At 37.4% G+C, this 14,659-nt stretch overlaps 3 protein-coding genes across 4 annotated transcripts; 1 reads left to right on the top strand and 2 right to left on the bottom strand.

The window, feature by feature from the left end:
• Positions 1-289: 289 nt before the first annotated feature.
• On the bottom strand, positions 290-2,603 carry LOC147563022 (uncharacterized protein At4g28440-like). The gene is made up of 3 exons (XM_086633689.1): positions 2,449-2,603; positions 1,709-1,943; positions 290-916 (listed from the first exon to the last, which is right to left on the bottom strand). Exons 2-3 carry the CDS (start codon positions 1,929-1,931, stop codon positions 729-731), a joined length of 411 nt encoding a protein of 136 aa, XP_086489815.1. The 5' UTR covers positions 1,932-1,943; positions 2,449-2,603; the 3' UTR covers positions 290-728.
• A 1,780-nt stretch (positions 2,604-4,383) lies between these two features.
• On the top strand, positions 4,384-9,677 carry ERA1 (Prenyltransferase family protein). Its single transcript, XM_086633716.1, has 14 exons — positions 4,384-4,961; positions 5,075-5,161; positions 5,301-5,406; positions 5,529-5,564; positions 5,853-5,935; positions 6,023-6,076; positions 6,693-6,744; positions 7,107-7,171; positions 8,164-8,220; positions 8,313-8,385; positions 8,645-8,731; positions 8,824-8,926; positions 9,043-9,146; positions 9,301-9,677. Exons 1-14 carry the CDS (start codon positions 4,849-4,851, stop codon positions 9,544-9,546), a joined length of 1,266 nt encoding a protein of 421 aa, XP_086489842.1. The 5' UTR covers positions 4,384-4,848; the 3' UTR covers positions 9,547-9,677.
• A 115-nt stretch (positions 9,678-9,792) lies between these two features.
• Positions 9,793-14,025, bottom strand: LOC147563020 (polyamine oxidase 1-like). 2 transcript variants are annotated; one of them, XM_086633705.1, is made up of 9 exons: positions 13,674-14,025; positions 12,872-13,492; positions 12,234-12,380; positions 11,877-12,123; positions 11,374-11,517; positions 11,132-11,281; positions 10,787-11,041; positions 10,186-10,267; positions 9,793-10,078 (listed from the first exon to the last, which is right to left on the bottom strand). In XM_086633705.1, exons 2-9 carry the CDS (start codon positions 13,036-13,038, stop codon positions 9,999-10,001), a joined length of 1,272 nt encoding a protein of 423 aa, XP_086489831.1. In that variant the 5' UTR covers positions 13,039-13,492; positions 13,674-14,025; the 3' UTR covers positions 9,793-9,998. The 2 variants fall into 2 exon arrangements, with proteins under 2 accessions (XP_086489831.1, XP_086489824.1); XM_086633698.1 differs by having other exon boundaries at positions 12,872-13,121; positions 13,800-14,025.
• Positions 14,026-14,659: the final 634 nt, after the last annotated feature.

Raw genomic sequence — 14,659 nt, 5'->3', positions numbered from 1 at the left:
AACTCTATCAATCTCCTACATACCAGGCCAAAGCTGTCTCGAGCAGGCTACTAACCAGCCTGGTTCGACAGGCAAACTAAACAGGCCAGGGCAGGCCAAGCTTGCCTGGATACACCAAGTCACCAACAAGGTTCTCCTTGCAGTGTTCACTGTCATTTTCTATTCTTCAATTCCTGTTATCCTTATCTGCTTGGTCCACACAAAACCCTAATAACAATAACACAGTAGTACTCCAGATTCAACAGACCAACATATTCATCAGGTTAAATAACAGAAGGTAGGCTTCATATGGCAAGAAAAGTTGGTATTTATTCAGTTAAAAGAGAGCTTTTTCATACTTAAATCCATATAAGTTACTTACCAAGAGTATCTCCAGCCCTAATAAATAAACAGCCGAAAAAGATATGATGAACGAAGTAGCAAAAACCGAAGGAGGGTTTGAAGATAAATAGCTGCTTTATCTTGTTGCATGTCATCACCAATCTGCGTCGATAGTTCTCCTCAGAAGGTTCTTCATGCTTCCTCAATGCTGCAGATTTTGTACTGACTTCCTTCGGTGTAAATAACTTCATCATTTTTTTTTTGCTTAATCGCTATTTGGACTTGAAAGGATTCTCAGGAAAATAAAGTAAATACCACTTCTCTAACCTCAATAAATTATAAAAACTCGGCATGTTCTTTGTTTTGGTGGTGTTTGGGACATAACCAGCAATTTTAATTAGAACCTACTATTCGACAACATTGACGAGCTCAAATTCGATTAGAGAGAGGTTGTTATCTTCTTTCACAGTGAAACTTGCAGGTTCAGTCACTTCCACACGGCCCCACTTGTCTACTGCAAGCCTCATTGACCCTTTGAACATGTCGATTTTAGCATTTCGCAGGGTTACAGTAGCATCTGTTTTCATCAAGTCAACTGCACATAAAACATGTCTTACTGTAAGTAATTACAATAACGAAAGAAAACTATGTGCATAAAACCCATTTTTCTCAGAAGTTCTCATAGCTCATACACTACTGGCCACAGTAATCATGTGCATAATATCAGATTTTAGTAATGATACCAAAATAGCTTGCTGCTTTTGTGTCTCAATATCCAAGGGCGTGATGAGAGAGGAAGACAATGCTTACAACCACCGAGTTTTTCGCTCAAATCTACATCCAGTGGAGGTAGTAAACACTTTACGGATAGTAACTAGGGAGATTTTCTTAAGTAAAAAACGCTAGTTGATTGAATGCAACAGAAAATTTGTATCGGTTTTTAAAAAAACTGTGAGATGGATATCTAGACACTGTCATACTCAGTTGTTAACTAAGTGCCCATATGGCTTTCTTGAACCCTCATTCGATCTAATAGCGTTGGCAACAGAGCAGAGTGAGTGTTGGCAACAAAACATATATCATCACATCAGCGAAACCTCTTTGCATTTCACATGTTACTCTAAGAAAGGAAGGAAACATATAATGAATCAAGTCATCAACAAAACAAGAATACCATACTAGGGGCAGAAATATTAGGCATCATGTCATAAAACTCATATCGTCATTAAGACGTACTATTTATTAACTATGATGCCTCGATTTGAAGTGAACAATAATGGCAATATATCATGAGAATACGAATACGAAAAGTTGAAGCTAAATCTCATTATTTTTTAAAACTACTAAATCTCATCATAAAAGCAAAAGTGATTATTAAACCATATACCTTGATCGTTCCTGGCAGTAAAAACGATCATTCCAGTTTCATCACCAACCAAACATTCAGAAATACGCATTTGACGCATTTGTGGTCCATCAGGACGGCCTCTCTGCATCACCGTTTTCGCATTCACCACCTTCACAGTCAGAGTGTGTCCACTCGTGCCTGGTCGAAGCTGATTGACCTTGGTGAAAACTGCTTTCCTCATTTCGGGTTTTGCTTCAGCCATAGCTAACAAAAACTGAAACACCAAAAGAACTATCTAATCTCAGATCAAGATAAATAGGAGTTTTAGGTTAGTCAATGAGAGATTTGAAATTCATACCCAAACGAAAAAAAAAACTAGATCTAAAGAGGGTAGAGACTATATAAGTAATATGCATCCTAATGTGAAGGAAAAACATATAAATGTTTCAACTTTAACCCTAATTGAGATCATGAAAGGATCGTTGCATGAAAATTGAAAAACAATGAAACCATAAACCCTAAAAATCAAATCAAATCAAAATCGTGTTTTCTCAAAAATCAACGAGTAACCCATTAAAGGGCATCACAAGATTAAGGATCGGGGATAAAAAAAAAAGCAGTAAGATTGATCAGATTTGAATAATTAACAAAGATTCAGATAAGTGATTATCAAATTATATTTTGGGTAAAGTAGATGGTGAATCTACTGAGATTTCTTCATTAGATGGGGAATCGGAGAAATTATGAATAGTACTACTTATTTAGGGTTTAGGAATCACCTCTGTTGCAGCGGTACGGATTGCAGAGAGATAGAGATCTGGTGCGGAAGTTAGTGAGAGAAAGAACAATGGAACTCGGCTATAAGAATGAAAGTCAGACTGATTGTGACCGTTGATCTTAAGCCTCCGTAGTTCATAGCGTAATCTTGACCGTACGTGACGATTTTGTACACCGATAAGAACTAGGTAGCTTTAAAGGCACGTTCATTGAAGGTGTTTATATGTGGATGGAATAATTTGTTGTGTGGAAATTTCGACTAATATGGGGCAATATAATTTAAGGACTTAAAACAAATGTTTCACTGTCACCTCTGGATATCCGGGAGTGAGTAAAAGTTGGCCAACACTTGGTTTCCCAAGTGGTTGATTGTGTTGACATAGACTCCAAAATCCTGGAGGTCCCTGGTTCGATTCCCATAAAAAGTAGAATTCACGGTTATTGAATTTGGTTATTACAGGTATAATTGTGCCACGACTTTAGGGAATAAAAAAAAATCTCTGGGGAATAAACATATTTTTTTTAGACAAAAAATTGACATGATTGTTGTTAACCCCCTAAATCTCACAAACCCTATCTCTAACAAACTCTTTGTCTTCCCCTTTCTCTCTCTCTCTCTTCCCATTTCTCTCTCTCTTCCCCTTTCTCTCTCTTCCACCCTCTCCCTGTCGTTCTCTCTCTCCCCCATTATCTCTCTGTCGTTCTCCCCCTCTGTCTCCCCTTTCTCTCTGTCGTTCTCTCTCTCCCCCCTCTCTCTATCGTTTTCTTTCTCTCTATCTCTCTCCCTAATCCAGGGTTTCTAAATTATCTATCTCTATCTCCCTGGTGTAGGGTTTCCTATAGAAACAGTGGTTTCTTATTGAGATTTAGGCACAAAAAGAAAATTCCTCTGATGTTTATTCTGTAAAAGAAACACATGGAGATGGTGATTAACTCTCAATGAAGGGTAGAGGGGTAACAATTCAAAATCCTGGAATTTTTTGGATGAAGTAAAGATGGTGATAGTCATATGAAAGTTTAGAGGAATTTTAGAGGAGCAGGTGGATTGGTTGAATCTTTTAAAAGAGATTTGTGAAAAAAAAAATTCTTTCTTCAATGGTGTGAATATATTATTTATCTTTTGTTAGTCAGAATCTGAGCATTTGGTGGGTTGATTTACTTTGTTTTTCTTGTGACTTGATATGAAGATGTGAGGAGATGAAGATTAGGGGGTCAATAACAACAATTTCAAATTTTGGTCTAAAACAAAAATATGTTTATTCCCCCGAGATTTTCTTTTATTCCCCAAAGTCGCGGCCTAAATAATAAGTTTGTCGGTCTTTAAACCTCTTTAATATGTTGTTGGGCTTTAGGCCTCTTTCATTCGTAGTTTAATTTCGGCAGTTATCATGCTTATCAGTTATCACATCTTGATGATGTATCAATAACATGTAATGACTACCGTAAATCGTAATCCATATACAAAAAAAAAATGTTGGTCGAACAAATCAATCATATTGGACCGATAAAAATTGAACTATTCTTTTTATCGAACGTAATCGAACTTCAATCGATTTGGTTTCACTTTGACTTGAACATTTCGAAACTGTTCAAACTGAACAGATAGATTACATGCAAGTCCTTTATGTTTACGGTTATACTATTTCTTTTTTAATAATAATAATATGAATTAAAATAGGAGTATGAAATTGATAATATAGTGAAATTCATGTGACTCAGGTAAATTTTAAAAAATAAATTAATGTTTCAAAATAATTAATATTTTGAATTAATTGGACTGACCAGTCGAATTGAACTACAACTTCGTCTGGCTTAAAAAATAACTTGCAATTGATCGACCCTCACCATTACCTCTAGACTCTAACTATTGGCCACCACCACCAATCACAAACCACCATCTTGCTTATAATCCACCACAATCTCAAGCGAACCCTTTTGTTCGAGGACAAAATAGTTGTTCACTGATTTGCGAACGACAAAAGACGTTTTCGTGACCAAAGGGAAAATATAAAGATAGGAGGACATGAAAGATGGTTGACGGTGGTTGATAGAGAATAAAACTATTTATGACGGTGAATGAAAAGATGAAGATGGTGGTTTGTGGTAATAGTGGTAGTGGCCGGTGGCTGGTGTCGAAGTTGATGGTGAAATTTAAGATGGTCCATATTACTTGAAAATTGAAATCATCATCAGAATGAATGTAATAAGCACGATAACCGTCTGCAGTATACTAATGAGTAAAGTGTCTGAAGTCCAACAACATAGAAAGCCCAACAACATAGATGGTAAAGTCCAACAACATTAGACGCTAAAGCCCCACGACAAAGAAAGTGAAGCAAGAAGTAATAGAATTCGTTTTTTCTCACTCTAAAAATACTACAGTAGTAGAGAGAGAGAGAGTAATGGAGTCGACGAGTTCTACAGTATCTCAACGTGAACAATGGATGACTGAATCGAAAGTCTTTGAAATTTACCAGCTCTTCAGTTCTCTACCTCGCGATGCTCAAACCCTAATGTAATTCCTCCTTTATTTTGAATTACTACTCTTTCATAATCTTCTCTAACTAGGGTTTCATATTATTTTTCGATTTGGATCCAATTCTTGTACTAATTTTTTTTATTTGTTAGGTTAAAAGTACAAGTTGATAAACACATTGAGTTTTTAACTAAAGGTCTCAAACATCTTGGACCTGGATTTTGTGTTTTAGATGCCAAGTAAGTTTTACCTTTTCTTCTTTTAGGGCACATTCTTATATGGGTATCTTTTGATAATTTAGTGGGACTAGTGATTGTCATTTTTACTGTTTTTTTTTTCTTTCAATTTCATGAAATCATCAAACACATTTGGTTACAGTCGACCATGGCTTTGTTATTGGATTATTCATTCAATTGCTTTATTGGGAGACTTTCTTGATTGTGAAATGGAGAACAATGCTATCGATTTTCTCGACCGTTGTCAGGTTTGAACTTGGAATCAAATCCTATTTTTAAGTTCGATTGTTTTTGTTTCATCACTTGGTTGCTTTTGGGGTAATCTACTTGTAGGGTAAGCTGACTTAGCGTTTCCATTGTGTACGCACAGGATCCGAATGGTGGATACGGTGGTGGACCTGGACAGGCAAGTATTATAGTCCTAATTTTGTTGTTTCGGTGTGTTCTTAATATGGATTTATACTATATTACTATGGATTTCTCTTGTTGTATTTGTTCATAAACTTCATACCCAGGTTTAGCATACATCAAGTATTAGAATTTATCAGTTCGATTTATTAGGTCAAGTTTACCTAGCCTTTTTTGGTTGATGCGAAGACACTGCTATTTTAATCGTCCTCTACTTATTATCGCCTGGTAAACTGTAACAAGTGGAATATTTTTTAGCTTATAACTGATGTGCATTTTGTCCCAGATGCCCCATCTGGCGACAACTTACGCTGCTGTTAATTCACTCATTACTTTGGGTGGCGATAGGGCTTTATCGTCGATCAAAAGGTGAGGTACTTACTAAGTTGACGGGTTTGAGTAATAAGATTTCATGATTTAGGTAATGGTCTGATGTACTGTTCTTGAATATGTTAGAGATAAACTACGGAGTTTCCTGCTTAGGATGAAAGATCCATCAGGTGGCTTCAGGTAATGTTATGTTTTTGTTTAAATACTATTGTTTTCAAATTTCACAGTTGGTACATACTTTCTTAGGGCGTAACAACGGAATGAGTTTCGTTTTTGGAATTATTTCTTGTACGTTGGGAGGTTATATGCCCATTTGGGAAGGTGAATCTGATCGAATACCATAATTTCTTTCAGAACCCTACTTATAAGCCTCGACTCAATACCTTGCACATGTTCTATGTAGTACTTACCAAGAAAGCATCAAGCACCTAATGCATCCTTAGTCTGGAGCATAGAAAGGATCATACTACCTTATGCTGCCTTGTGATTAATTATGGCTGTACCATACTTGCAGATGGGACCTGGTGATTTCTTTCTTTTTGATCCGTCGAATTTATATCTTTATTACGTTTGGATCTTATGCAGATTTGTAAATATTCAAATAGTTGAAGTCCTGTAAAATCATGTTAATCGACTATCTGATTCTGTTGTCTTGACTTGTCATTCCATATTATGATCCCTCCAAAGTTCCAATTTCATAACAGAATGTATAGAACATGGTAACACATTTGCAGTTATCTCTTTGAAGGTCTAAGCGACTGCTCCATATAGTAATACTAACTTGCTTGTATATCAGAATGCATGATGCAGGTGAAATCGACGTAAGGGCTTGCTACACTGCCATTTCTGTAAGTTAGCCTCTCCTTCCTTTAACCCCTCTAAATGTGGTGTGTATATTGACGAATTTTGGGTGTAATAATTTATCTTGATTGGTACTAGTTCAATCATTGGCAAAAAAATTGTAAACGAGATTTTCTGCTCATAAACGTTCCTCCGTATAGAAGTTTGTTGATGTTGAATTGTTGAAAAGGTGTTCGTTGAGGAAAGTATATTCTAAAGCTATGTGTCATAAAAAGTCTATAGTTGAAATTCGACACAAGAGTAAATATGACACTAAAGGATAAAATATTTTGGGTTTGTCGCTCATTTTTATGTACTATAATCTTATCTTAATGATACATGCCTTGAATTCCTATTTAATCTCATTCAGGTAGCAAGTGTCTTGAACATTCTGGATGTTGAGCTAGTGCAAAATGTTGGAAATTACATATTAAGGTTGGTCATTACTACTAGTACTTTCAGAATGCACTTTGATTGATTCTGATTGTTCTCAGCCGTTCTGTTTCTACTTGTACCTTATGTCATTTTTTGCCGCTTTTGATCACACTGCTCTCAGTTACTCGTGTATCGAGTACAAAAGTCTTGCCAACATGTTTCTTGCTCTCTTTTAGTTCTACTATCATATATAGGCAGATCACTTTAATCGTTCCAATCATTCAATAAGGAATTGAGACAGAGCTAAGCTTCCCTCCCCCTTCTAAAGAAGGAGCTACCTCTTCAGGGAGACAGGGAACAATATTTTCCTCAATTTCTTAACAATTTCTCTACTCTACAGCTATATAGTTGGTATCGGTCTCGGTCTCGGTCCGGCCGAAGGCCGAGACCGAGACTGACCGAGATTCTCGGCCGAGACAGCAAGTGTAGCAATTATCTAATGGCCTACTACTAAGTAATAACTACTAAGTAATATGTAATAAATTAATTATTGCTATTTATATTAGATTCTCGGTCGAGACATCAAGTGTAGCTATTAGCTAATGGCCTACTACTAAGTAATAACTACTAAGTAATATTTACTAAATTTATTCTCGGGCGAGACAGCAAGAATTTTCAATATTTCTATTGGGAATAAGTAGTTAAGATTTAAGAAGATAATAAATAGTAGTACACAATTAGGTTTAAGTGTTTTCCAAATTTTTTTCTTCAAATAATTAGAAATTCCTGTCTCGGTCTCGGGTTGTCTCGGCCGAGATGCAGGGGATTTTACGTGCTTGTTAGTTGTTACTATTTACTAATTTTAGTGGAGATTTATTTCATCTGTGAAGGGCAAATAACACCAAGAACGAATTACATATTGATTAATGACCACTGTGGGTTTTGTAAACAGATTTTTATATTGCTAGATTTTCATCTCTCCTACTGTTTTACTGCCGTATGCAAACTTCAAACTGAAGTAAAACTGTAACTCAACTCTGTCTTCCTTGCAGCTGTCAAACATACGAAGGTGGTATCGCTGGGGAGCCTGGCTCTGAAGCTCATGGTGGGTATGTCCCGTAAATAACTACAACTTCATTTAATGATTCTCCGTCCCCATTTTTAGTAGTCCCTCACAGACCTGATATCTTTGCTGCACTAGGTACACCTTTTGTGGCTTGGCAGCGATGATTTTGATCAATGAGGCCAACCGACTGGACTTGCTTAGTTTAATTGTAAGACGATGAATCCCTTACTAATCGTACTTTTGCTTGATTCTGTTTGTTATTTGGGCTATGCTCTTAAGTAATAAAAGAAGATTGAACTTCCAGTTGGACACTTTACTAGTCTACCAGAAAAGCTTTAATATTTTCTGTAATTTTTTCTCTATATTTCGGTTGTCCAATCTCTATTTAGTCATTTTGTTTACCCAATATCTTTCTCGCAATATACCATAAACCAATTAACCATTTGTTATTTTTATTTGGAAACTAGGACTGGGTGGCATTTCGTCAAGGGGTAGAATGTGGATTTCAAGGAAGAGCAAATAAACTAGTTGATGGTTGCTATTCATTTTGGCAGGTGAGTTCTGTCACCGGTCACCCAAGCAAAAACGATAAGAAAATTCCTTTTATATCTGTGTAACTTATCATCTGAAATAAGTCCAACATTAGGGTGGCGTCTTTGCATTAGTCCAAAGGTTATCTCCAATTATAGGCGAACAACTAAAATCTAAAGGAGAAAACGGTTCAGCTGGAAGTCTTAGTCAATGTAATGGTAATTGTCATTCCAATAAACCCAAGGCTTCGTTTAAGAACTTTTCTTACATCAACAAACCTAACTGTTTCACTTCCAACGCTTTTGTTTGATGCTCAATGAAATGCTTCATACAGGCAACCTTTCCGATACTGGTTTCTCATTTCTCAAGATACCTACAGAAATGGGGCCGCTGTTCCATAGCATTGCCTTGCAGCAATATATTCTTCTTTGTTCTCAGGTATAAATTTTCAAATTTTAAATCTTCAATAATCTAAATTTTGGTTTCCACTTAGTTTCATTTTTGTCCTTCCAGTGTTTATATAAGAAATACGTCTCTAATCTTTCTACGGGTGCACGTAACTTGTTATATTAAAACAACATTCGTTACACAGGTATCAGATGGAGGGTTCAAAGACAAGCCCGGAAAGCACAGGGATTACTACCACACTTGTTATTGTCTCAGTGGTCTTGCCGTCTCTCAGTATAGCTGGACAAAGAATGTCGATTCTCCACCTTTGCCTCATGCAATTCTTGGTCCATATTCTAACCTGTTAAAGACCATTCACCCTCTCTACAATATTGTATTAGATCAGTACAATGAGGCTTATGAATTCTTCAAAGGCTCCCCACCTGTGTAAGCTGGTTCTAACCGATTTGTGTATTCTTATTGCCGTTATTTGCAGCATACTTACATCATGTTCTATATCTGTCGAGTACTCAAAAAAATTCATAATTCATATTGAGGGGAAAATTGATGTTGTTATCTACCTTATCTTTTTTTAACCTGTTCTGTATGATCTTGTTAAGTCCGAATATCGGTTGCATTTTGCTTGACCGGAGTATAAATGGAACGAGAACTTAAATCTTTAGAAACTAATAACAACTTAAGTGGAAAGGTTCAATTATTCACATAAAAGTAACTTCACATCTTTCTCTAACTCCTAACCCAAACTAGAATAACAAATGAAAACATCTCGACTCTTACCAAATAGTAGAATTCTTTCAATCCTAATACAACACGAAGTAGAAGTAGAACTAGAGACCTTTCCGATTCAAGAATGCTGCGAAATTTGAATTGTACGATTCAAATTTATGTTCCTTTGGGCATGACCTGGTACTTGCACATCTTCTTCTTGGCACAGTTGATCAAAATGTTTGCAGAATCGATACCTAAAGGACATTAAACAGACGTTCCGTTAGTTGATCTAGTACATGTGAAACAGGTAAGAGAAAAAAAGACGTAGACATTGCTTGAATGTTGGGAAATGAAGACAAACCTGCAAGGTATGCACCATGAACATAGCCATTGTAATGCTCGCTCGTATGTTCACCGGTGAAATAAACTCTACCAACAGGGGCCTAAATAAGGAACAAAAAAACAAAAACATAAGTAGGGGAAGAACAAATTTTGCTACTGCTTATTGGTTGAGCATTCTTTACATGAGAAATCACAAGGCTAGTCAAAGTGGGTAGGGTGTCTTTGCTCGATTCCTATGTGATCGTTTCTTAGTCACGATGTCAATCGGCCATTTTCAGGCTAGGTTGGACAGTGGTGGTTAACTCAGGCCACATATGAGCTCAATATGTCACGAGTAACTCGTGACCACCTCTGAGCTCAATGTGTCGCGAGTAACTCGTGATCCAGATTACTTATATGGCACCAGAATGAGCAATGCTAGATAACAAGTAAAACTAGGCAGACTCCGGACAAAAATCCTACATGGCCTGCTGTGATTCGTTGTTTAGTTGATCAGAATCATCGAAAACACGAATCACAACAATCCAGATAAGATTTCTGCCTAGAGTATGCCTGTTTTTCTTGTTGAACATTTTTCCACCAGAATACCTAGAATGGGTCTATAAATTTGTAATACGTACCCTAATTTGGTCGTACTCATATCGGGTAACACCAATTGGCCAGTTAGAGAATGTGCCTTTGTAGAACCTGTCGGACCACCACCGAGGAACCAAGATATCAGTGGCATCAGGGATGTTCTTTCCGAACATATCTCTCAGAACCTCCATGATTTCTGCTTTCGTCTCTGAATCAGGTTGCTGTTCTATCCTTCTTGATTCATCATCTGTTACTGTTACTAGAAGGCAATTCGCTCCTGGGTACTCATTCTCCAATTGCTAAAAACCACAAAAACATTTCAATTTCTTCAGTACTAAGTCACGTATTGATTCGTTTGTTATTTACTTATGTCATTGAATTGTTTTTACCTGCCAAATTGTGTAGTAACCACGCTTATCATGAGCGTAGATGAAGAACTCGGTACCATTACCAGTTGGCCAGAATTTGTGAGGAAACTTGAGGAAAATCTTAGTGTAAATAGACATGTCAAATTGATATATTGCAAGTATCTTCCATTGCTGCAACATATGTATAACATATATGGTTAAGTATTAACTTATCATGAACGAAGAGCCATATATAATGTTCGATAGTTTGAGAAAGTACTAACAGGAAGATCAGGCTGAAAGTTAATGAGATTTGTCTGAAGAACTCCAACACTAGCTGAAACCATGACATATTCAGCTCTGTAGACTGAACCATCCTCCGTTTTCACGATAACTCCGTTTTCGGAATACCTTATCTCTATCACCGCCTGTTTATATGAACAAGATCATCAGTATGTGTCAGTCTGTCAGAATAGTGTCATACAGGAGAAAGGCGATGTAGCGACCAAGAATATAATGTCTAGGTCCTCTCCACTCACTACCCATGTTGGACGACCACAAACTTAACATGGTACCAGAGCTAGGCCCACACGTGGTAAGCTTAAAAGCCACACGTGCTCCACATCCCCAAAAAGGAAAAAACATGTGTTAGGCTCAAAGACGCCACACGAGAGGGGGCGTGTGAAAATAGTCTCACACAGAAGAAAAGCGATCTAGCAACCAAGAATATAATGTCTAGGTCCTCTCCATACTTTTAGAGCAGACAACGGTGGAACTGATATTTTACCTTGTTGAGTTTGAGTCTGGGATCAATGATATCTCCAGCCTTGTTAGTTTGAAGGAACTGATTAGCAATGTGATGAACAACACTCTCATAACCTCTTGGATCTGCTACAAAATACAGATCTTCCCCAAAGTTTTTAAATGTTGGCAATGGTTCTGTGTTCTGCAAACTTGTTACACGTGGTGGCTCGCCAAATTCGTAGTCATATGTGTAATAATCGATCGCCATTTCTATTGGAGTTGATGGAACTCTACAAATCAATGGTATGAACCGAAATCAATTAAGTCATCTTATGTGCACGTATACATACTTATTCATGTGTATAAATGTTTGTCCATAGAAGAAGTGAGGATGATTAACTTGTTTTTGAGGCGTTGGGAAGCCAAGATTGAAATGTCTTCTTGTCTATGAGCAGACAATGAAACCGATACTTTTTTGCTGAACTCGGCGACATCATCTGATATATCGTATGCCTGTTGAGCTACTGATTTTTTGTATAGTCCACCTCTGTAGTAAGGGAGAAAAAACATAATTAGAAAAATAGAGTCATGAAATGATTAGAGTGTCTCCTTCATTTTCGCGTTGATCTTTTCAGTGTAAGTCATCTTAGTAAGGAAAATAAACCCGGTAAACTTCCAAGTGCCGACAAATCTTGTTATATTTTGGGCCATATAGTAGGGTTGCTATTGTCATGGGCGAGTTGATATGCTACGTAGTGGGCTTGACGGTCAACCAATGGTCTCCGATCAGTCTGTCAAATCTGTCTGTACGTACAAACATCTCACAAGAAGTAGCAAAGCGTCGGTTAAATTTCGTCCAATTCGTCCACAACACTTCACATTATGAGAGGAAAATGACACTATGCCCGACACATTTAACTTTCTTTCACTAGATCTTGTCCGGCCATGCCATGTGGTCGGAATTCAACCGGGAGACGTGCCGGACATAGCATCACGGCTGATATGAAAAATATTTTGTATGAAGAGTAAGAAGTATACTTTTGTTTGTAAGTGAAGGCACCAAGGTTGTCATAGTCAGAATAGAAAGTCTTGAGACCAATTTGTTTAACCATAGGCCAAATAGGGTTAACTTGTTTGCCACCAACACCTTCGACCCAATTAGCACCAGCTTCCACTGATAAACCTGCAAATTGGGTTTTCTTCATTCTACCTCCTATCCTATTTGTTGCTTCTAATATCAATATGTTCTTTATTCCTGCGTCTGATAATGTCTTTGCGGCCGATATTCCTGTCACCCAAACACATTATTATTACATAAAAATCTAGAGCTAGAAAAAATTAGAAAGAGAGAACCGGGTTATGGTGATTAGCCACAAACCCTCGATTAGACTGGTCAAGGACATGTGTGACTGACTGCCCTTTAGGTCAGGGTTCGAACCACTTGGGTTTACGGTGATTGGCCAACAACCATCGATTAGACTGGTAAAGCACATGTGTGACCGACTGACATCTAGGTCAGGGTTTGAACCACTTGGGTTTATGGTGATTAGCCACCAACATTCGATTAGACTGGTCAAGGACATGTGTGACTGACTGACATCTAGGTCATTGTTCGAACCACTTGGGTTTACGGTGATTGCCCAACAACCCTCGATTAGACTGGTAAAGCACATGTGTGACCGACTCACATCTAGGTCAGGGTTTGAACCACTTGGGTTTATGGTGATTAGCCACCAACATTCGATTAGACTGGTCAAGGACATGTGTGACTGACTAACATCTAGGTCATTGTTCCAACCACTTGGGTTTACCGTGATTAGCCACCAATCTTCTATTAGACTGGTCAAGCATATGTGTGACTGATTGACCTCTTAGGTTAGGGGTTCGAACCACTTGGGTTTCAGACTCTCTTAACAAGCTTGTTGACTCCAACCACAACATGAAAAAGGTTATAGCGATTACTCACCGGACATGCCAGCTCCAACCACAATGACAGTAGGAGTTGGTGGCTCTCTAGCCATGGTGGTGGATGTCCGGAAACTAACTGTAAGGAGGAGGAGAAGGATTGAATGCATTACTCTCCCCATGGTCACCATTCTCTCTCTCTTAGATTTCCTTTCTCTCTCTCTCTCTCTCTCTTGGATTTCCTCCCTCTTTTTCTCTCTTGAGCTAGTGGCTTCTCACTAGATCTCGTCTTTAAACCTTCCCATACCTCTATTTATAATAATTTGTAAAGATAATATAAACTTCATTTAAAAGCCTGGCCTTTGATCTTTTATTATAATAAATCAACACCTTGTATTGACACTGGTTGGTGGGGATATTTTTTTTAAATATATGATTATATGTATACAATGGGCATTATATCGTCAAATAGTTTGGGTATATTATAAAGATAAAATATGTTTACAACGAGCTTTAAAACTGTCTGATACACCTCTTAAAATTTAATGGTTACTGAAACCATCTTACCTACCATTGTAAAGTGTTCTAATATATTTCTTTTTTTCTTAATGAAAAATGTTGACATGGCCACTGTTTCGGGTGAATTCTTGCCGGATGAGGTGACTGTTCACTCTCTCTCTAAATCTAGTTCGACCACTTTACCTAATGAAGATTCATCCGGAAGAGTGGCCGGACATAGTATCATAGTTGTTTTTTATACCTTTAATAGTACAGGTCTATAACTGATAGATTTTCACTCTCACCAAATATCGATTTTGCGACCCCATAATGAGTTTGATGAAAAACTCACATGTGCAATATTTATTTCTCAACGAGTATAACATAGACAAAGAAATCGTGACAATCTTAAGAGGGGAAACA

The sequence above is a fragment of the Eschscholzia californica genome, unplaced genomic scaffold (assembly GCF_041429995.1).
Source record: "Eschscholzia californica isolate CP2 unplaced genomic scaffold, dmEscCali1.0.p SCAF_1, whole genome shotgun sequence".
NCBI classification, from domain to species: domain Eukaryota; kingdom Viridiplantae; phylum Streptophyta; class Magnoliopsida; order Ranunculales; family Papaveraceae; genus Eschscholzia; species Eschscholzia californica.
Note: the sequence above shows the minus strand (reverse complement) of the source record. Positions and strands in the feature narration are given on the sequence as shown.